This window comes from Antechinus flavipes, chromosome 5, assembly GCF_016432865.1.
Source record: "Antechinus flavipes isolate AdamAnt ecotype Samford, QLD, Australia chromosome 5, AdamAnt_v2, whole genome shotgun sequence".
Lineage (NCBI taxonomy): Eukaryota > Metazoa > Chordata > Mammalia > Dasyuromorphia > Dasyuridae > Antechinus > Antechinus flavipes.
In genome coordinates this window covers 277,869,852-277,893,387 of record NC_067402.1, presented here as the reverse complement: position 1 = coordinate 277,893,387, position 23,536 = coordinate 277,869,852, and the positions used below count along the sequence as shown (strand labels likewise).

At 38.0% G+C, this 23,536-nt stretch overlaps 1 protein-coding gene across 3 annotated transcripts in view; it reads right to left on the bottom strand.

The window, feature by feature from the left end:
- The window catches only part of TXNRD1 (thioredoxin reductase 1), a 66,044-nt gene that overhangs the window by 17,449 nt on the left and 25,059 nt on the right, over positions 1-23,536 (bottom strand). For all 3 annotated transcript variants that reach the window (XM_051961290.1, XM_051961291.1, XM_051961292.1), the window contains exons 2-8: positions 22,167-22,289; positions 18,846-18,918; positions 14,191-14,310; positions 6,713-6,855; positions 6,451-6,566; positions 3,695-3,920; positions 204-296 (exon numbers count right to left, since the gene is read on the bottom strand). In XM_051961290.1, coding sequence (XP_051817250.1) covers positions 204-296; positions 3,695-3,920; positions 6,451-6,566; positions 6,713-6,855; positions 14,191-14,310; positions 18,846-18,918; positions 22,167-22,289 — 894 coding nt within the window. The remainder of the gene's footprint in view (positions 1-203; positions 297-3,694; positions 3,921-6,450; positions 6,567-6,712; positions 6,856-14,190; positions 14,311-18,845; positions 18,919-22,166; positions 22,290-23,536) is intronic.

Here is a 23,536-nt window from a genome sequence, read left to right as displayed (position 1 = left end):
GAACACAAGGTTTTACAAGAGTCAATGTTAAAAAATTATCCATGCATGTTTTGAAAATAAAAAGCTTTAATAAAATAAAAATATTTTAATTATTACTATTAATTAAGTATTAATATGTCATTATTGTTATTATTTAAATTAATTATTTTTCAAGGAGTGAATGCTGTTCATGTGTGCAAAGACAACTTGGGGGGTTGACTTACCGTATTGTATTCTCCCTCAATGGTCTCCTTGCCATCGGTGGACTGAGCGATCACCCTGAGTCTACCAGGCATGCCTTCTTCAATCTGTTCAATCTAAAATGATAACAACAACAATAATAATAGCAGATATTTTATGATGCAAAATTAATCAATCAATAGATTGGGTCTAAATCTGGATATTCTTCACTCCAAGTCTAGCATTCTACCTACTCTCTGACAATGCCCCATAATGGGCTATTTAATAATATTATTATTATTGCTATTGCTATTTTGGAGGCAATCAGGGTTAAGTGATTAGACCACAGTCACCCAGCTTGTAAAACTCTTCAAAATCCTCAAAATAATTTTTTAAAAATTTATAATGAAAGGAAATATATTTCAATTAGAAGCAAAAATCTAGATGTAATTTCCCCCCATCCAAGTTCTCCAATTTCTAAAAATCTATTCAGGCACCCGAGGTTAAGAATCCTTGGTTTTCTATATGAGATTGTTTGCTATCTTGAGGAAAAAGGAGAGAAAAAACATGGAATTCAAAGTTTTATAAAAATAAATATTGAAAACTATCTTTACGAGTAATTGGAAAAAATAAAATACTATTAAGAGGGGTTTAGAATCATAAATCAAAGACACAACCACACCACGACTAGCTTCCATCCCCCAAAACACCCATTTCCATCATTAGCTGTCTCCCAAAGATGCTCTCCTATTACTTCTCCCACGCACTGTAGAGTTATCAGCTATGTTCTATGATTAGGCAACAGCTGAAGTTCAGGAGTCCTGATTAAGTAAACTAAGGGCAAGATTCTGCCAAGCCTTCATATCTTAGCTGATTATCCCAACAACTTCTCAATTGGAGAAGTTCTCTTAATCAAATTCATGGACTTGATCAAGAAGAGACACTTGAAATCTCACATCCTTAAATTCTCTTCATCCTAAAACTCTGAGAGTCACTTCCCTGATTGAGTTTTGTTGTCTTTTTTCCATGAAAGGGGAAGCAGGAGAGGGTGAGAAGAAGTGTTCAAAGGAATCACTGAATCAAAGAAAAGCCTTTGGATAATGTTGCGAGGGAACGATGCTGTGAGAGGGACCCAAGACCTCAAGCCCTCTCTCACTGATCCCTACTCTGCTTAGTTCTGCTGTCCTACCTCCATTATCTATATCATGCTGTTCAGCTGTGTCTGACTCTTCATGGACCAGAATACACCAATGTTGTCCATAGGTTTTTTGGCAAAGACACTGGAGTGGTTTGCCATTTCGTTCCCCAGTAGCTTAAGACAAACAGAGGTTAATTTATGCAAAGATTGTAGCCAGAGCTCAGGGTTATAGTCCTGAAAGAAAACTTATGCTTGCCAGCCCACATGGGCAGCAAACATAATTTTAAAAAATTAATTATTTTGTTAAATTTTTCTCAATTAAATATAAAAAATTTTTAAACTTAAAATAAAGTTCCAAATTTATTCCTTCTCTTTTGCATGACTTCGAGAGCAAAATCTTAACTGATATTGTATTATTATAAGGTTGTGTTGGAAATCAAAGAGCCAATGTTCAAATCTCAATTTTGGGGGAGACAGGGAAGGGTAGCCTCTTAAATCCCCTAAGGGTTGAGGGCTTTTTCATCCATCATATGGGCAGTTGGGTCAGATAACTTCTGATTATCCTTTAGCTCTAAACCTATAAGTTTATGATCCTTCCCTGTTTCTGTAATCCTGGTTGCCATGAACCTTTCTGGGACTCAATTTCCCAAAGTGAGCGGGGGAGAGACTGGACCACTTCTGGACCTTAGCTAACTGTCCACTCTGAAGCTCTGATCCGGTCTGCATGAATGAAAGCTTGACCTCCAGGGGCCCTTAGTTTCATCATTAAAAAAAAAAAAAACTAACAGACCAGGGCTGAGTAAATTAGCCTCTGGGCTGGTGGGTGTAGGACCTGCCGGGACTTGTGCTCAGTTGCCTAGAGCATGCTTAGTCCCAGCCAACATTCAGACAGCATTCTGGGGAGAGCAAAGTGCTTGATCAGGGACCTGAATTAGGGGCTAAAAGGGATTCCCGGGGTCATTAAGGTTAATCCACCCATTTTTACAGGTGAGGAAGGTGAGGTCCCTGCTAGTTATAAGCCCAGGATCCTTTTCCAAATGAGCCTTTCTCCAACTTGGTAGGAGTGAGTTTGAAAAATTCCACTTGGTTGGTTCGATTTCCTTCAGGCAATGTGAACTCCCTGCCTCCGACAGAAAATGATCACTTTAGATGTTATTTTTAAAGTTCTTTTTTTTAAAGGCTGCAAGAGTAAAATTCCATCAGCCCAACTTTTAAGTAATCATAAAAGTAAATGATGGCTTACAGGAAAGCAACAGCTAGTTCTTTCTAATTAATCAGATTATACTGAAGGCAGTCTCCAAAAGCCATCAGCCCACACCTGCATGGGTATTTCAGTCTTGGTTAAGGGGGGGGAGACTCACAGATGAAAAAAAAAAGGAAGTTACCTCCCTCTAGGATCACGGAGGACAGATGGAAAGGCAGAAGAGACCTCAGAGGTGGCCCAGGAGTGATGAAGTAACCTATCACATTCCCATAGGTTATAAACATCAGAGTCTGGATTTCAAACCTATGTCCTCTGATTTCAAATAGTGGACAGAGCTTTGGATCTGGAAACAGGATGTCCAGAGTTCAAATCCAAGCCTCCTAGCTCTGAGATCCTGGGCAAGGCACCTTCCTTCCTGCCTGCCTCAGTTTCCTCAACTGTAAAACAAAATAATAGCTCCCACTTCCCATCCATCCTTCCTCCCTCTTCTCTTTTTTATTTTCTTCCTGCTTTTTCTCCCTTCTTTCCTCCCTTTTCTTTCCTCTCCATTCTTCTCTTCCTACCTCCCTCCTTCTTCCCTGTTTCCTTCCTTCTCCTTTCTTGCTTTCTTTCTCCCATTTTCCTTCCTTTCTTTCCTTCTCAGATTCCTTCCTTCCCACTTTCCTTCCTTCCTCTCTCCCTCCTCTTACCCTCTTTTTCCTCACTTTTTCTTCTTTTCTTCATTTCCTCTTTCCTTCCTCTCTCTTTCCTTTCTTCCTCCCTCCTCCTTTCCTTCTTCCTTCCTTCTCTCTTTCCTTCTTCCCTTCCTCTTTCTCTTTCTTCTCCTCTATACTACACATCCCGAAAAAGGAACTTCAAAGAGAGGCAGTCTAGACCCAGGAGCAAACAAGGAGTTAATCACTCAGGAAGGGAGTTTTGAACAAGGTGAAGGGAAGTAGATTATGAGAGTCTGAGGCCATCTCCCTAATTCTAGCTCCTGTTGAAGGAGCTTTCTTTAGTTTGGGTTTTTTCCCCCAACCTGCAATCGGGGTTAAGTGACTTAACCAAAGTCACACAGCTAGTAAAGGCCTAGCATGAACTCTGATCCTCCTGACTCCTGACTCTATCGACTGTAGAGCCATTTAGCTGCCCCTAAGCTTGCCTCCACCACCAACTGCAAACCCAGGAACATAAAGGAAACCCTCGTTACTTACTTTAATAGGCACAAACTGCCTGATGAATTTGATGCCATGTCCCTCCATGTGGTCCCCAATTTTGTTGGCCATGTCTTGGTCAAACCCTCTCAGGAGAATGGACCGAACCATCACAGTGACATCCAAACCAATGCCCGCCAGAAACCCAGCACATTCAAGGGCTACGTAGGACGCCCCAACCACCAGCGTCTTTCCCGGGCAGTAAGGTAAGGAGAAAAGGTCATCACTGGAAACAAGTTTTCAAATGAGAAAAAAAAAGAGTTAGATCCACCAAGAGATGACTAAATAAGGCAATTACTTTGTTTTAGTGGGTTTTTAGGACTGAGGAATTCTTAGTTACTAATTACAATGTTAACCACACATGGCAGTTTTATCAAATTAAATGGAAAGCTTTCTCTGTACTATCCCCATCCCCAACGATTTCCATCATAATCAAGTGGTGAATGACCAGGACACAAACAAACTCTATATAATGGACCGCTTGCCATCTGGGGAGGGGGAATGAGGGAAGGGAAGGAAAAAAAAACTTTGGAACACAAGGCTTTGCAAAGGTGAATGTTGAAAACGATCTTCACTCTTATTTGGAAAAATAAAAAGCTGTTGCCAAAAAAAAAAAAAAAAAACCCTCTATTTATAAAATATAGCTTTGAAGCTAAAATCAGATTTTATAAAAATAGAATTAGGAAACATTCTAAAGCCAAAGAGAAATGCTAAAATACATGTATTTTGGACCATCCATATTACTTTTCATTATGCCAAATATCTCCAATTTCATTTCTGTACATGAATGCATTCCCAGCATGGAAACTGGCTCCACCAAAGCAGAATGCAACCACATCAAACAATTACAACAATAATAACTAACAGTTACAGAGTGCTGTACGATTTGCAAAGTGCTTTCCAAATAGTATTTTTTTTGAGCACATTTAGAATTGGAAGGGGTTTTCCAGGTCATCTACTTGAACCCCATCATTCCACAAATATGGAAACTCCAGCTCAGAGAGGTTAATTTCCCAATATCATATAACTGGCTAATTTCCCCAATATCATATAACTAGTACAGGTAGAATCTTAAGGAAGTCCTTACAAGGAAATTAAGGATTTGGGCCTAGTCTTGCAGCCAGATTGCCACTGGAGTATCTGAAATCATGCACTGGGGTTAATTTCTAGCTTCCACTAAGGTGTTTGAGACAATGCATTGGGGTTAATTTCCCAGCTTATACTGCAACCTTGGGCAGCCATAACCTCCATAAGTGAGAACTTCTTCATTTTTATAATACTGAGGGAGTTTAGATGCTAAGTTGTCCTGACTCCCCAAGAGGCCACAAAATGATAAAATGCCACAAAGATTCTATTACATATAGAATGATTTTTTTCCCATGATTTGATCAGTTTTGCTGATTTTTTTTGCTGATATGTCTTCTTCTTTCAAGAGAATTTTATTGTACCAGACTTAAGAGCTCTAATTAATGCAATGTCCAATTCCCATTCCAGAGGATCAGTGATAAAGTAGACTATCTACCTCCTGCCAAAGAGATTAACTACTCAGAGTAAAGTATGAGACTTGTTTTTGGACACGGCCAATAAGGGAATTTGTTTTGTCCAACTATGTGTATTTGTTACAAGGGCTTTCTTGTTCAGTTGGAGGGAGAGAAGGAAGAAATATTTCTTAATTAATTGAAAAATTATATTAAAATTAAATCAAATTAAATTTAATCTAAATTTATTATTTTAATTAAATCAAAATTTAATATTATTATTATTTTAAAAACTTGGTCTCCCTCTCTCTCTCTCTCACCGAGGGTTGGTTATAAAGTGGCCATTCAGGATCCTGATCCCAAAACTGATTGGCACAGAAGCTTTGACCTGCTCCATTATCAGTCTTGGCCATTTTGACCCTTCTTAGGCAGTCTGAGGACTTCACACTCCAGGAAGCTCACCATACTGATGCTGTACTCAATATGGACATATAATTCACTTTAGAGCTACTACAGCTCAAAAATCCTTAGCTCCAAGATTTGTTAATCTCATTCTTCCCAGTAATAATAGTAGGAACAGAAATGATAATCACAATAAAAAGAATAGCTAATGACAATGATGATAATTAGTTAACATTAATACAATGCTTCTTATTGCCAGGGACTGTTGTTATTATTTTATTTGATCACTATAATTAGACATGCAGCACCACATTAAACAAAAAAAATATGCAAAAGATGGCTCTTGGATGGGAGAGTGAGCCCATAAGGAGAGAGGGAGCAATCTATGTAAAAACAAAAGATAATAATTAAAATTAGTGTTAGGGAAGTTCTAAATGGAAAAATGCCTCACTCAAAATACAATGCTTTATTTATGTTTTCATTTTTTTTCTTTTTACCAGAAGATCTAAAGAATATTTTTAATGCCATTAGAAAGGATTTTCATGGCCCCATGATGCCTTACATGAGTCATACTGAGTCACATTTAGTAGTTTACTAATTGCTAACACATTAAAATACAGCTCAGAGAGCACCAGTATCAGTGATGTCTGTAGCAATACCAAGCCTTACTTTAACTCTATCCTTGCAACGACAATCAGCCCCCTTGAACACAAGGCAAAAGGAAGCCTATGGCCTTAGAAACAGAATTACAGCCTTAGCACAAAACATGTCTGGTCTTAATTAAATTGAAAAGTTGTAAACAAGTGAGCAAAAGAGGAAAGATGTGACCTAAAAAAGAGTCCAAGAAAACTCAAGAAATCATGACTTTGGCCCTACCTGCTAATACAATATTCCTTGTCTCCTGGGATGCCCAGGTAACGTGGTCTTTCACCTGTGGCGATGAGGAACCTTTCCGCTGTATAAAACTTTTCTTTGCCCTTGTTATTGGTTGCCTGTGGAGAAATCAACCATTTAAAGATGGTTTAACTCATGAGATAGATCCCATAAGCCACCACACAAACATAAATAAATTTTATTCTATCCTCCCACAGATTTTATAAAGGCAGAGGCAGCTCCCGCTAACCAAGCTGATTTTTACCTTAATCTTGTGGGGCCCCACAAATTCTCCATAAGCATTCTCGTAGGTGACCTTGTTCTCCCGTAAGGCTACTCGGTAACCCCAGTTCAGAGAGCCGATGTAATTCTGGACCGCTTCTGTCATTCTTTCCCAATTATGTTTGACTATGGATGAAATAAGACATAGAATAGTTGGCTTTTTAATTCAGCGACTCTAGATTTATCTGAAATAAAAAGAATCACTAGCATTTATATAACAATTTGCAATTTGCAAAAGTGCTTTATGTATAACATCCCATTCAACCCTCACAACAATCTTGAGAGGTAGGTATTATTATCATCCCCATTTTACAGATGAGGAGCCTGAGGCTAAGTGTTTGAGAATTTGGATTTTCTTGACTCCAAGCCCCACCTTTTATCCATTGTGTCCCTTAGTGACTCCAAGACTAAGAGGTTTTCTAGTTTAAAATAAAAGGGTACTAAGACTTTACCTATCTTTGAACTAAGATAATTATTTTCCCCTAGATGGGTATTTTGATCATTTGGATTTGGAAGCTCATTATCTTCACAAGTTTTTCCTTTTCAGCTAGCCTCAAAGATCTGGATCTAAATCTCCCCTCTGACATATACTGGCGCTGTAATCCTAGGCAAGTCCTCAGTGCTCTAGCAGAAACAGTGTTGACCCAAATGGATGGAAGTAATTGCCTCATTTGGGAGGTTCCAGTGGCAATAAAATCATGGTCCAGTCTCTAGCCCTGTCCCTTTCTACAATGCCATGGTGACAAGTAAATCTGGCTGTAGAAGATGATAAGCTACATTTAAGTGTAAGCTCCTTGAAGACAAGGACCAATTCTGAATTTTCTAGCTTGCTTTCTCCCTGACTGCCAATATGGTACTTTCTCCCCACAAGGAAGTTGTCAAATTAAAAAGAAGCAAATGAAAGAATGCTTTAATGATAAGTTATATTTCTTTTTTTTTGATCAAGGAAATTTTTTTTTTAATTAAAGCTTTTTATTTTCAAAACACACACTGATAATTTTTCAACACTGACCCATTATGTAGCCTTGTGTTCCAAATTTTCCCCTCTTTCCTTCTACCCCCTCCCCGAGATGGCAAGCAATCCAATGTATTTTATACATGTTAAAATACATTAAATCCAATATGTGTCAACATATTTATACAGTTATCTTGCTGCACAAGAAAAATCAGATCAAAAAGGAAAGAAAATGAATAAGAAAACAAAATGCAAACGATCAACAACAAAAAGAGTGAGTTTTGTTGTGATCCACACTCAGTCCCCACAGTCCACTCTCTGGGTGTAGATGGCTCTCTTCATCACAAGATCTTTGGAACTGGCTTCAATCATGTCATTGTTGGAAAGAGTCATGTCTATCAGAATTGATCACCATATAATATTGTTGCCATGTACAATGATGACATTTATTTTCTAAGGAGAAATCCTCAGGGCCAATTTTTCTTATAATAAAACTCTGAGCAATTTTCAACTCTTTAGCAACTATCCCCATTTTATAGAAGCGGAAATTAAGGATCACAGGGAAAGTAACTCATTTAAAGTAGATTGGCTAGTAAGAGTCAGAGATGAAATTTGAACCCAGTTCAATCTTACTTCCGATCTAAGACTCTAGCCACTATGCTATGCTGTCTCTAGCTCAGAGGCTGAATTGACTGATAACTAACCAAATATTTATTGAAGAAATTTGTTTTTTAAAAATGGGGAAACGGAGTCATTTCATTAAAACAAATCAGGCTTACATTTTTTTATACGATAATCTAGAGTCCTTGATCATTTATCCACTCAGTTGTGCTTAAATTTATCATTTTAGTCATAATTTGTCATTCTAAGACAAATCCTTGGTAGCTATTATTATTATTGCTGTTTATCCTTCATTCTCAAAGAGGACCATGTCATCAGAAAGGCGATATCATGACATGCAAGTGAACTGGATTTGAGGAGGGAGGGCTGTGCGAGCTCACTTGCCTCACTTTCCCTCCAGAGTCATCTGGTCCAGTGGCCAGATATAGATCAGGATGATTGGAGATGGTCCTGGATGCAGTGGGAGAAACTGATCTCTTTTTTTTTTGGCTTTAATAGGTCGAATGGATAACTACTTGAAATATACCCAGCTGACCCTTCAGCTTACAACTTTTAACAGCAGATGGCACTGTTCCGAGTCTCTCACCAAGGCTAATTATTTAGCTTAAAAAGACCTAACTACCAAAAGTTATCATTCAAAAAGGAATAACACCTGACAAACTGAGTTTTTTTTTTTAAACAAATTCTCTATTTCCTACTTATAGAAAATGTTAAATATACAACCCAACCAGCCATCATCTTCTTTTTCTAAGCTTAGTCCAGCGATCTGGGATATTATATATATTTTTTAAAAACTCAAAACTCAGTATCAAACGGCCTACCATCTTCAAAAGAGGGGAGGGGAGGGAGAGAGAAAAATGTGGAACTCAAAATCTTGTAAAAATGAATGTTAAAACAGTAAGATTAGAGGATGATCAATTCTGATGAACAGAACGAAGTGATCGAGACCACTTCCAATGGTCTGGTGATGGAGAGAGCCATCTGCTCCCAGAGAGAGGACTGTGGGAACTGAATGTGGACCACAATATAGTATTTTCACTTTTTTTGTTGTTGTTTGTTTGCATTTTGTTTTCTCTCATTTTGTTTCTTTTCGATCTGATTTTTCTTGTGCAGCATGGTATTTGGGGAAATACATATAGAGGAATTGCACGTGTTTAACATATATTGGGTATCACTTGCCAATTGCAAAGGGGGAGAAGAAAAGGAAAAAATGAGAACACAGGGTTTTGTAGGGGGTGAATGTCAAAAATTATCCATGTATATATTTTGAAAATAAAAAGCTATAATTTAAAAAATAAATGCTAAAAATCTTCTTGACATATAACTGAAGGGAAAAAAATAAAATATTATTAAAAAAAACATCTGGACTGATTAAGATTATAAAAGCAATTATTTTTCAAAAAAATCTTCAAAATATCTCTCAGAAAACTTAGAGACTTATCAGAGCAAGAACAGGAAGTCTGCCCCAATGATTCACTTGGTGTCTTGAATTCTGCAGGTTTCTCAGCTATGAAATGAGCATGGTATTCTGTACACTAATCCAATTCACACGGGGTCATAAGAAAAGTATCCAGAGCACCTGAAACTGTTACATAAATGGGCAATACTTTTAATGTGGACTGTCAGATCTGGCAGAGAAAGGAGCAACTGTGTCATATGACCCCCAAACCTCTTTCAAATCTGGAGTTTAAAATGAAAGGTGAACTGATTTGGGTTATAAGTATCTGCTAGCTCTGAAGCAGACTCAAAATTACATGGAAGAAATCATTCACAGCAATCAGATTAAATGTCCTCATCTGCAGACGGATCAATTTCAACCAATTTATGTAAGGAAACTGTAAATGGCTTAAAAGATCTTCAGACTTTAAATGCTGTCGATTTGAATCTTTATTTTTAAAAAATTTAGATAAATTAGCTATCTTTCTTTAGGAGGAAAATGTGTGGGTGGTGGGGAAGGGTTTATGGGGTGAACCAAAGGACATAAGACTGCATGTGAGATTTAAACTCTGTTTTTAGTGTGCTTCATGCTCTCTCTCTCTCTCTCTCTCTCTCTCTCTCTCTCTCTCTCTCTCTCTCTCTCTTTCCACCTCTCCATCTCTGTTTCTGTCTTTCTCCCTCTCTTTGTGTCTATCTCTCCTCTCGGTCTCCCTTTCCCTATTTTTCTCTCCCTCTCCATTTGTCTCTCTCCCTCTCCTTGTCTCTGTCTCTCTCCAAATCTCTCTCTCTCTCTCTCTCTTTCCACCTCTCCATCTCTGTTTCTGTCTTTCTCCCTCTCTTTGTGTCTCCTCTCGGTCTCCCTTTCCCTATTTTTCTCTCCCTCTCCATTTGTCTCTCTCCCTCTCCTTGTCTCTGTCTCTCTCCCAATCTCTCTCTCTCTCTTTCCATTTGTCTGCCTCCCTATTTCCCTCTCTGTGTCTTTCCCCTTTTCTGCCTCCCTGTCTCTCTCTCTCTTTCTCTATCTCCTTCCATCTGTGTCTCTCTCCATCTGTTGTTCCATCTCTCTCTTTGTCTCTCTATCTCTCTCTCACACACACAAATATGAAAGGTTAGCAAACACTAGAACTAAGAGCTGACTGCACTCCCTTTCCCAAACATCCATTTCTCCAGCCTTATCTAAAATAATCAAAAACAGAAATGCTCTTTGTATAAAAATTTCTATTAAAAAACATTTTTTAACAAGAAAACAAATCCTTCTAGTTTCTATCCCAAACTATCTAGAGTTTCTTAATTGTCCAGATAAGGCAACTCAGACCAAGGGTCAAATCATTGATTTAGAGTTGGGAGCTACTGCACGGGTCACTTTACAAATGAGGAAAGTGCCAGAGGGGCATAACTGCTTCTGCTTACAAGTAAAAAAAAAAATATATATATATATATGTATATATATATATATTCTACTCCACCTCAAAATCTAAGAGGAGGGGAAGGGGAGTGACTAAGAGGCAAGGCTGTGTGATTTGGGGTCTGCTTCCTTAGCTGTAAAGTGAGAAACTTCATCTTGATCTCACCAAAGCTCCCTTTAAGCTCCAAATTCTGTGACTAGGATTCAGCCTGTGATTTTATCAGCATGGGCAACTTTCTGTTCTGTTCAGGGATCTCTATCCACCGAGCCACACTACCTTCCATTTTTTTCCCCTCCATAGAATAACGCAAAGGAATTCAACAAGTCTCTTCCTGTGCACAAAGGTCTGCCCAACTGCTTTTACAAGAGCAATAACTCCTGCTTTATGTCATAGAATTAGCCATCTGGCCTTTCCCCTCCATCTGGAGTTATGATCCCCTCACCATCTCTCCTCGGCACTGCTACGCTGGCTTCCTAACCGGCCTCCCTGCCTCCCCTCAGTCTAAAGGGGCTGCCAATGTAATTTTCCTATAGAGCAGATCTGACCCCCTCCTTTCTCTCTCTAATTTCCCTATCGCCTCAACAAACAAAAAAGAAACAACCTCCTTTTGGTTTTCAAAGTCCTTCTCTGCCTGTTCCCAAACCACCTTTCTGGTACAACAGTCTAGCTAATCTGCCTCCTCACACACAGCGGGCCCTGCCACTGCCCAGACCTCATTCCCGGAAGGCTCTCATCTCATCTGCCTCAGAATCTCTCTGCTCCTTCAAGAATCAGGACACACAGCCAAGGCTAAGGCCCTCTCCTTGCCAAGCAGACATGCACTGCCTTTAGCCACATTCTATTCAATCCCTCTATTTATCCCATATGTACTTATGTGGCTCTTTCACCTTTAAAAAGACAGAGAGAGAGAGAGATCTTTTAAAGATTTTAAAACCAGCTTCCCAAAAAAGTCTGGGATTAATCAAGCAAATCCTCAGCTTGAGAAGATTTTTTATATGGATAGGAAATTTAGAGCTGAGATCAAATGAGGATGAATGTAAACTGGAGTCTTAGCTCGCAGTGTTGCTAAATAAACAGCTTACAAGGCTGGGTGCTCTCTCTGCAACACCGTCAGCACTCAGACAAAAGAATCCATGACATATACTGGGAAGCAGACAATACAGGGAACTGAGGAGTTTCACATACACAGAGATGGGGAGAAAGAGAGAAAGAGAGAGAAAGCAGGAGGGAGGGAGGGAAGGAGGGAGGAGAGAGAGAGACAGAGAAACAGAGACAGAGTAAAACAGAGAGATAGACAGAAAGCCAGAGTGAAATAGAGAAAGAGAAAGAAAGAGAGAGAGACAGAGAGACAGAGAGACAGAGAGACAGAGAGAGTGCTCTATTCCTTGTCCTTTTTACAAGACTATGGCTTAACTCAAGTGGAAAGCCAAAGACTAAAAATCAGAAGATCTAATTCTTGACTCCCCCTGCACTCTTAACTTGCTATGTGATGCTGGGCAAATTTCACCCCAAATCTAGGAAGGAGGAAAATTTTTCTCAACTACAAAAACAAAGATTTGAACTACATGATGTCTAAATATAAATATTTCTTCTCATTTTAAAATTCTACGCCTGTAGATCCAATGGTCTTGTGATGGAGAGAGCCATCTGCACCCAGAGATAGAATTGTGGGGGACTGAGTGTGGATCACAAGAGAGTATTTTCATTCTTTTTGTTCTTTGCTTGCTTGGTTTTTTTTTTTTTCTTTTTGATCTGATTTTTCTTGTACAGCATAATTGTGGAAATATGTATAAATGAACTGGTGACTAGAGGATGGGGTGGGAGAAAGGGAGGGAGAAAAAAATTTGCAACACAGGTTTTGCAAGAGTAAATGTTGAAAACTATCTATGCAGAAGTTTTGAAAATAAAAAGCTTTAAAATAAATAAATAAAATAAAATTCCATGCCTGTCCTAAGGACTTCTATACCTGTCTCACTTTCCCCTTTAAAGCCATCTGGGTCCAGTGGCCAGATACAGATCAAGAGATGGCTCTGGATGCAGTGGCAGAACTTAGCCTTTTTAAGCTAAGCACTTAAACAAGTCTTAGTTTGATTGAGGCAACACCCACTTTAGTGATTAAGGCTAGGTGAGAAATGAGGCAAAGAATGGCCTCTTTTACAGGGAGTAAATGGAAGAGGAAGGATTTGAACGGGGTGACCGAATCTTTGGTTTACAATTATGAGGGACCCTCAGGGGCCATCCACAAGATCATCTCTCCCTTTTCAGAGAAGAAGCCTGGGTCCAACTGGGATTAAAGATTTGCCCATGATCAGATCCAAGGTAAATGGTGGAAATGGGAGGCAACTTCAGGTCCCCTGGTTCTAAATCCAATTCTCCAATCCCAGTGACATGACACGGCCTCAAATGCTTGTCAGGACAGCCCAGTCTTCTCTCAAAAGAGCTGCCCATTTGCTGGACGATGGGAAAGGGGAAATGCTAACTCTCACACCAGTTCTCAGCCATAGTGCACACTAGCCCTGAAAAGTCAATAACAAGCATCCCTTCAGAGGAACCCAAAGGCTGGGGGCATTTAATACAGCCCCATAAAATGGGAAGCACTCATTTGCAACTGCCTCCAAATCTTTGAAATTGGAAGACTCTCCAACTCTTCATTACTGCAAGATTCCACTGCCCATGCAGTCATTACTAAGGTTTTATAACTCAGAGCTACTTGAAAAAAAGGACAGTAAGGGAAGGAGTGGGGAGCAGGAGAACAGGAGGGGAAAGAAAAAGAGAAAAGAGACCAAAAAAAAAAGCAAAAAAGAGAGAAAAGAAGAAAAAGATGAGAAAAAAGAAAAAAGAAGAAAAGGAAGCAGAGAAAAAAGACAGAAGAGAAAGAAAAAGAAGAAAGCAGAAAGGAAAAGAGACAAGAGAGAGAATACTACAAAAATCACCTTCATATGCATTCTTCATTTTTTTCAAGGTACTGACAATGGCTAAGGCATCCATCACAAGAACGATAGTACAAAAGACAAATGGTATCAATAGATTTTATCTCCATACCTTCCTCTTCGATCTGCCATCCATATTTGCGGGAGTCTTGCAAGGCCTGCCCTAACAGAGCTGCCTGGTGCATAAGTTTCTTAGGTATACAGCCGACATTCACACATGTTCCTCCAAGACCTTCAAGAAGGTTTCAGAAAGAAATGTTTTTAGCACAGTTAATGGCCCAACAAATTCAATGGCAAGAATTATTACGATTCTAATTCACAAATTTTTAGAAATGGTGTTGGCCAGCATCATTGACATTGTTCTATTTTATCTAAAAATTGATTTATCTCATGTGTCTAAATCAAGAATTGGCTTATTAATTATTAGTAATATTTGATTTAATAATTACTTATTAATAATGAATTCATCCCTCAACAAGAATAATAAGCACGTGCCATGTGCCAAACATTGGAAATAAAGATAAAAATGCAAGTTCCTGTCCTCAATAAGTTTATGTTCTATTTATTTTACATTATTATATTTATTTAGTTCTAGAATTACATCTGTGACAATTTAAAGACAATGGAAATCAAAAAGCTGATCTTTGTAAAATGTAAACTCTTAAGGGCAGGATCGGTCTTATTTGAATCTATAGCTCAAGTGCCTAATATTTTAATTTTTTTAAACAACATTTTTCTGACAATGACTTTATCACTGTAGGGACCTCCCAGTTTGTAAATTTCCTTCATCGAAGTAGACTGTAATTTATGGCCAGAAGAGTTTATCTAGAACTGGGGAGGGATTTGCTAAAGGGCTCATTTGATTGATCTATCCTTTTCTCTGTCTAATCTATAGGCTGCTACCTATTAATCCTTGCCTGGTGACCCTTGTTTTCCAGAAAGAAAAACAAGCTGAGAAAAGAAATGAAAGTTGCCATCAGATAGATGGGAGATCTGGGGAGAGAATTCACATTGTAATTGGTCAATGAAGACCTAGAAGCCAGCTTTTTTTTTAAACTGTGGATCGTGACCCCATACGAGGGTTTCATTATTGAATGGGGGAGGGAGTGCAAAATTGTGATTTATCATTTGTATACTATTTTAATATATATACCTATGTGTAAAATGTAAATACCTATAATGTATGATGTAAATAGGCATATACCTGTATGTAAAATACCTATATGCATATGTAAAAATTTCTCAGGTAAAAATGAGTCATGAGTGGGAAAAGTTTAAGAAGCCCTCACCTAGAACAATGAATTCTCTCTAGTTCTGCTCAATGGGCAATTTTTTTTTTTTTTTACAACCATAAGGTTCTAGAATGAGAGCTAAAAGAGACCTCAGAAGTCATCTAGTCTCATCCCTTCATTTGATTGGCCCAAAGTCAACCAATTAATAAACAAGCAGAGATGGGAATGTGACCCTCCCAGGAACTTTCCAATAAAACAAAAAGTCATTTTCCTGAGAAGGGAAAACCCAAGCCCGGACATCTTGCCCCCTCAATACCCCTAGAGTTAAGCAAACCACCTGGTATGAAGCAAGAAGCCAAGAGAAGGAGCTACCCCAAGGGAGGAGAATCATTTAGTTTCCCCACATTTGCAATTATGGAAGCACGAAAAATGGAATTGGCTTCCTCCCCGTAAGTGTTGTTCATGATTAAAGATATAAAACCCCTATCTACCGCAGCAGGCTGAAAGCTAATTAAGCTAGTCTATTTCCCCATCGAGAATGAAGTGTGTTATGATTAAACGTTTATTCTGTGAGCCAGGGTGGTCCAAGAAAGCCCATTGGCCAAATCCATCATTCCATTCCTTAACACTGACCCCTTTTCATCTACCAGCCAATCTAGTAAAGAATCTACGCCAGAGGGAACAATGGACTAGGTTGGGGAGTGGTGATAAGCATCCGCAGTTCAGCCCCATCTCCACTGCTCACCTGCCACATCACCCTGGGCAGAGCTTTTAATCCCTCCCAGTCTTAAGAGGTACTAATAACATGTTTTAGAGTTCTGAAAAGGCTTTCATGAACATAATCTTATTTGATCCTTATAATAAACTTTTAAGGCAGGGCAAGAAATAATATCTCCATTTTTATGGATGAAATCACTAGGATTAGAGAGCCTTCACCTTTGCCTGCCATTTCTTTGGTTAATTTTTTTTGAAGTTTTTTTAGTTAATGCCTCTTATTTTTACATCAGTTATTTCCATTAATACCATACACAAGATCTTTTCTACCCCACATAACGAACTTCCCCTTGTAAGAAACTAATAAAACAGCCCAACAAAATTAACTGATATTCCACGTCGGAGCCTACGCAACATTCTAACCCGTAACTCTTCACCACTCTATCCAAAGCAGGAGTTCTTAACCTGTTTGGGGTTCTGGACCCCTTTGTCAGAGGGGAGAAGACAAGAACCCTTCTCAGAATCATGCTTTCAAATGCATAAGATACATAGGTTAGGAAACTATTATAACTTAAACTTTATGTACTTAAAATTTGTTGAACTTTATACACCTAAAATTTGTAATGAAACATCATCCCTCTCAGATTGACGCAGATGACAGAAAAAAGAATGATAAACGTTGGAGGGGATGTGGGATGTTTCTCTCCATGCTTTAATTGTGGATGGCTTTCAGTATTCATTTACATTATTTTCTCTAATTTCTCTAATAATTAATTAATTAATGATTTATTAAAATATTTAAATAATGATAAGTGATACTTAAATGGTGCTTTAAGGTTGACATAAGGCTTTATAAGTAGTCCATTTGATCCTCACCCCTGGGAATTATTATTCCCATTTAGCAGATTAGGAAAATGGAACAGACTGAGAGATTAAGGGACAAATGTCCTTATTCCCCAACTTCCTCATGAAGTTGTCCCGGAACCTCCAGGTTAATTTAGTATGAGAGATGGATACCACAGACTTAGATGTCCTATTTATTTAGGATTTTTAAACAAATTTTGAACCTTGGATTATAGCAAAAGAGTTAAAACCAGTCTCAGAAGTCATTGAATTTAACCTATCATTTAATAAATAAGGAAATTAAAGCACAGACAGACGAGTCCCAGATCACATGGGTAGTAACTGGAAGAATAGGGATTTGAATCTAGTTCCTCTGACTGCAAATCTGGGGTTAAGCTGTACAGAACACCATTATTTGCTACTTTGCTGGTTACTCTGATGAAAAGGACCCTTAATTATCGCTCTGCATAAGCTTTCTTAACAGGAAGGATCAGAGTGAGGTCAAAAGGATGTTAGACTGAATGTTAAATTATTATAATGATTTATCTTGTCTTTGGAGAAGAGATGCTCAAGCGTTACCTTCCTACTGATAGAAAGGCAGAGAGCACAATGTCATCTACAGTGGCAAATGATGTTGGTATTATTTAACAGTTTTTCTTTGTTAAAGAAAACCTTTCCCAAAGGGCTCATAATGAAAATGAAAAATGTTTTATTCGCCCTCCCAGAGAGAGAAGTGATGAACTCTGAATGCAAAAACTGAAGTATAATTTTCTCACTTTCTATATTTTTCTTGCTTTTTTGGTGACATGACCAATATGGAAATATGTTCTGCATGATTACACATGTAAAGTTGATATTATGTTGTTTGTCTTCTCAGTGGGTAGGGAAGAGGTTGAGAAAGAAAGAGAATTTGGAACTCAAAATTTTTTTTAAAAGAATATAAAAACATTTTTTCCAAAAAAGAAATGTTCAAAATAACCCACACAATGCATAAAATATTCAGAACTCTTATTTACATGCAAATAGGAAGTTGATATCTGTGTATATGTGTATCTGAAAAAAATATATAATTTTACATATAACACATTTATATCTTTACATATACATGACATATGTGAGGAGGCAGCTGGATGGCGCAGTGGATAGAGCACCAGCCCCGAAGTCAGGAAGACCCGAGTTCAAATCTGACCTCAAGACACTTAATACTTCCTAGCTGTGTGACTCTGGGTAAGTCACTTAACCCCATTCCCTCAGCAAAAAAAAAAAAAAAAATATATATATATATATATAAAAATATAATAATGTGATATGTTGTTACATATAATACATAATATAACTATTATTATATATAATATATATTATATATGTGAACAACTACATAAGCAAGCATATGTGTAGTATTCATAAAGAGCTAAAAAGAGAAAGAAACTCTTTTAATTATAGCCAGAGCTGACTACAAGGCAAAAACCAATGCGTGAATAAAACCTTTTCTTCAAATGCCAAGAGACAGTAAATAGTCTCTTTGCTGAGAACTCCAGCAGTCAATGAGCTGTTGTGACCTTGGCAATGAAGACATCGCTTTTATGGAACCATATGAAGTAAGGATGCTAATTCAGGTTTCTGCTTTTATAACTGTGAAATAGGGGAGAGAGACTTGAAGCAAGACCACGGAGATCTCACTCAGCTCTCGGGCAAACCAAGTTGCCCCAACGGCCTGACCTGCGGTCACACTGCGACACATTCATTACTTGATATTCCAAGCCGGCAAAACCCAAGTTGGCAGCACTTAATGAGCTGAATGCCAATGAAAAACTCCAACTTGATTCCACTTGGCCCAATTGCTAAAGTCACCAGAATCTGGCTAATTTCATTAATGGGTTTCATAAGCAAATGACTTCATAGCTACCAAAAAAAAAAAAAAAGAAAAAGAAGCTTCAATTCCCATTGATCTGCATCTGAGACTTTCAGAACCACTTACCCCATCTATTTCCAAGAGGAGTTGGAGTAACAAAATCCAGCACCATGATCTTCTTGCCATATTGGGCCGCCTCCTGGGGAACAAATTTAATAAAATTAATATCAAAAATGAGCCTGGAAAACGTCTGGTAGTTAAAGGGCCATGTTGTTTTTCATTAAGCAATAATGACTGAAGCATGGCCAGTTATTAATCCCAGCAAAACTTCATATGCCAAGGTCATTACCATAACTGCAATGAAAATGAGAAGACAGAGATACTCGGGGGCAGTCTTAAATGGGCAATGAAGTTTCACCCCGGAAAATTAGTGCCTAAGTCAGACATCCTGGGCTCTCCATTAAATAATTAAGCAATAACGGGAAAAGGTCAGACCTTTCCTAAGAAATTTAAGTGAACAACAAGATATATAATTTCCAGGAGCCCTTGTCTCTCTGTGTTCTTTATAAAGAGATCAGAAATTGAATTGACCATATTCCAAAAAAAAGTCTTTGCCGCATTTAGTTAAGGCTGAATGGGAGAGATTCTTCTATCCTTGCTGTAAAGGTGGTCTGTCTTGTCTGCAGTGTCTCCACTCAAAGCATCATCAGGGAAAAGGAAAGGGATCTCCAAAGTCACAGAGTCCGATTTTCTCAGGCACAGGAAGGGGATGGCTTGCTCAAGATCACACCACTAACTGATATCGGTAACATTCTAACAGTAACATCCTGCCTCTGGATTTGAACCTGGAGGCTGTCTCCAAAAGCAAGGTCCTTTCCAATAAACCTCAAGAACTTGATGTTACAATATAACATGAATACGATACAAGGGATGAATCCCAGTAGTAGTTTTTTTAAAAAGGAAAATGATCTATATGCACAAAAATATTTATAACAGCTCTCTTCTCAAGATAAAAAAAATTGACAATTGAGGGGATGCCCATCAATTGAGGAATGGCTGAATAAATTGTGATATGGTTATAATGGAGTATTATTATTTTTATTTTTTGACTGAGGCAATTGAGCTTAAGTGACTTGCCCAGGGTCACACAGTCAGGAAGTGTTAGAGTGTCTGAGATCACATTTGAACTCAGGTGCTCCTGACTTTCAGGGCTGGTGCTTTATCCTCTGTTCCTCCTAACTGCCCCAAGAATATTATTTTTTATGGTAAGTGACGAGCAAGATGCTTTCAGAAAATACCTGGAAAGTCCACCATGAACTCAAGCAAAGTGAAATGGACTGTACATAAAGTAATAGCAATGTTTGGGGATGATCAGCTGCAAATGAGCTTGTGTTCTCAGCAGTACAATGATCCACAATTACTCTGAAGGGCTTATGATGGAAAATTCTATCCACACTCAAGAGAAAGAACTGATTGTGTCTAAATACGAAAAAAGCATTGAAGCATACTCTCGCTCTCTTTTTTATTTTTCTTGAGAGGGTTTTTTTTTTCCTTTAGGATCTATGTTTTCATTCACAAAATGACTTTTATGGAAATGTTTTGAATAACTTGTGGTTTTGTAATGGGGACTAAGGATAAGGGAGAGAACTGGGACTCAAAAAGCTTCAAAAACAAATTTTTAAAAATCATTGTAAATGTAATTGAGGGAAAATACTAAATAAGTAAATTAATTTTTTTTAAAAAGACGTTGATATATTTAACATATATAGGACTGCTTGCCATCTTGGGGGGGGGGGGGGGGGAGGAGGGAGGGAGGGGAAAAAACGAAACATAAGTGATTGCAAGGGATAATGTTGTGTAAAAATTATCCTGGCATGGATTCTGTCAATACAAAGTTATTATTAAATAAAATTAAATTTAAAAAAATAAAAATAAAAAATAAAAAGACGTTGATGTTACAAGACTAATACGGAAATATGTTTAACATGATTGTACATGTACAACCTAGATAAGATGACTGTTTTGGGGAGAAAGCAGAGAAGGGAAAGAGGGAGAAAAATTTGGAACTCAAAATATTACAAAAATGAATACTGAAAACTATCTTTACATGTAATTGGGAAAAAATGAAATATTAAAAAGGGGGGGAAGAATTTGATGTTTCTTGATTTTTTTAATTCTTCTGTGGAACATGTTATCTCCATGCTGAAAGTAATCTAAACTCTGAATGTGACTCCTGGGCAAATCTCTTCTTACCTTCTCAATGATTGAGTCAGCTGCTTAAAAATATAAAGTTATAGGGGAAACAATTATCTACTCTGTATCCAAGAGGAATGGTAGGTACCTAAAATACTTTTTCATTCATTTTTGCCTCTGTATACCCAGCATGCAGCACAGTTCCTGGCAGAGAGCAGGAATAATATTTATTTTTTTTATAATAAATATTAATCCAATTTAATCCCTGATCTAAATTCAAATTCTAGTGTTAGCAGGGCAATAAGCACCTAAATCTTAACTTTAAAGCAAAAGACAATTTTTTTTTTTTTTGCCTTTCTTAGCTTCGTTTTGATCATCCCTCCTTGATCATCATTTAATTTGCCTTTGGCAGATGTTACAGCAGATGGTCTGAGACTGTGATCCTCAAGCCCTCCTCAAAAGCAGAAACTCACCTTCACTTGGGTCCTTAGATGAAGCATCAGTAGTACATTCAGCTCCTGTCTCTCAGAGCCGAGCCCTACGGAGCTCCAATTCTAAACTCCCCTGAATTATCTCATTTCCTTTTCCATCACCTCATGGGAGACTCATTGGATCACAGCTGGTGGATGTAAATTGCCCTGAGCCTCCGGCTGCTCAAATGGGACGAACTGGGATGAAAAATATCTTTCTAATGAATGATTTAAAGGACAGTGTGTAGCCTTGAGACCATGGAGCTTTCCTCTCTCACCTAAGACAAACAAAAGCCATCCCTTCATCACTTCCACCTCTTTCTAGTGCTGATTTCCTTCAAGGTACAACACACGGGAGGCAATTAATGAATGTTTACTGAATGACTATAACTACAGATGGTCTCATTCTCCCAATTGCTAGTGCCCACCCCTCCTACCTACCTGATAGTAAGAGAGTAGGGCCAGCCACATTGCCCCTAAATTGGAAATATTGCTTTCAAATTGATACATAGATGGATATTTCTCTCTTCCTAGTCCCCAGCAATTTTACATTTTTGATTGCCTACTAGTCGAAATCTACCTGGTGTAATAGACAGAACCTGCCTCAGTTTCCTCAGGAGGTGAATAAACAAGAAGACTTTCAAGGTCCCTTTGAACTCAAAAGTTTTGATCCTATAATATTGGATGAATTTTGGGTTGGGTTTTTCTAATTTCCTGGAACTCTAAGATTCCTCCCAAAATCCCTTCACCAACAAATGACCCATTCCACTCCAAAGGCACATACCTTGGCAGCAGCCAGGCCTCCAGAACCTCCTCCGATGATAATTAGGTCATAATCATAGGATTCGGGGGTCTCATTTGACCCATTCATTTTTAAGAGAGTTTGAGATATATCTTCCTTACTGGCCTGAAGGAAAACAAAAGGCAAAAATGGTTCAGTCCAAAGCAGCCCTCACCAGGCACTACAGAAAACCCACCATTTGGAAGAAAACATCACAAATGACCCAAATTACTGCATTTTCTTCTTGGCTCCCAATACCAGACCACAAGTATAAACTTGCATAAAGATCATAAACAGATGTTTCTGGATTTAGGAGAAGAGTTCTCTTATGTCTCCCTAGTATTTCACTGACCTTCAGTGGAAAGGCAATATTGTACAGTGGACAGAGAGGTGGGCTTGGTTTCATAAAGACCCGAGTTCAAAATCCTGCCCCCAATCCATACCGGCTGTGTGACTCTGTGCCCCAGACGGTTTTCTAAGATTATAATCTTCACAACAGTTGTCCAAAACGATAGTTGAGATGAATTTGTAGAATATAAAATAAGGAGATTTGGGAATATACAGCAAAGAAAGAGAAAAGACCAGAAGACAATAGAAACACCATTCCACTGTATAATTCCCATCACCAAGCCCATTCCCAAAAACTAGAGGAGAAAATGTACTTCCCTGTGTTCTGTGGAGGTCTATGAATGTGCAATAAGTCATACACTGTCAGACTTGGTGGATAGATAGTTTAAATGGTTTTTCTGTCTCGTTTTTTAAAATTCTGTCTTACAGGGAAGGGCCAACTCCAACCTGTTTGCAAGTCAACTAATGAGAGGAAAGCCAATTGTTGAAATTTTCATTTATCTCCTTGAAATTGACAGATGCCCACCCAGAAAGAGGACTATGGGAACTGAATGTGGACCACAATATAGTATTTTCACTCTTTGTATTGTTATTTGCTTGCATGGTTTTCTCTCATTTTTTTTTCCTTTTTGATCTAATTTTTCTTGTGTAGCAGTATAATTGTGGAAATAAATATGTTTAGAAGAATTGCACATGTTTAACATATATTGGATCACTTTCAATTGGGGGAGGGAATGAATGGAAGAAAAAGAAAAAAATTAGAACACAGGGTTTTGTAGGGGTGAATATCAAAAATTATCCATGTATATAGTTTAATAAAAAGCATTAACTTTTAAAAAACAACAAAAAAAAGAAATTTACAAATGTTATAAATTAGGGCTTAATTCATCATTTTCATTGCTTTTTAGAATTATGAATTATGAAAGGAAGTATTAAAGAAAATTAAACCTAAAAAAGAATCAAGTGTGCATTTCCTCCCCAGAAAGCCTGTTGTTAAACATTTTCCAGTACTTCAGTGTTACAAA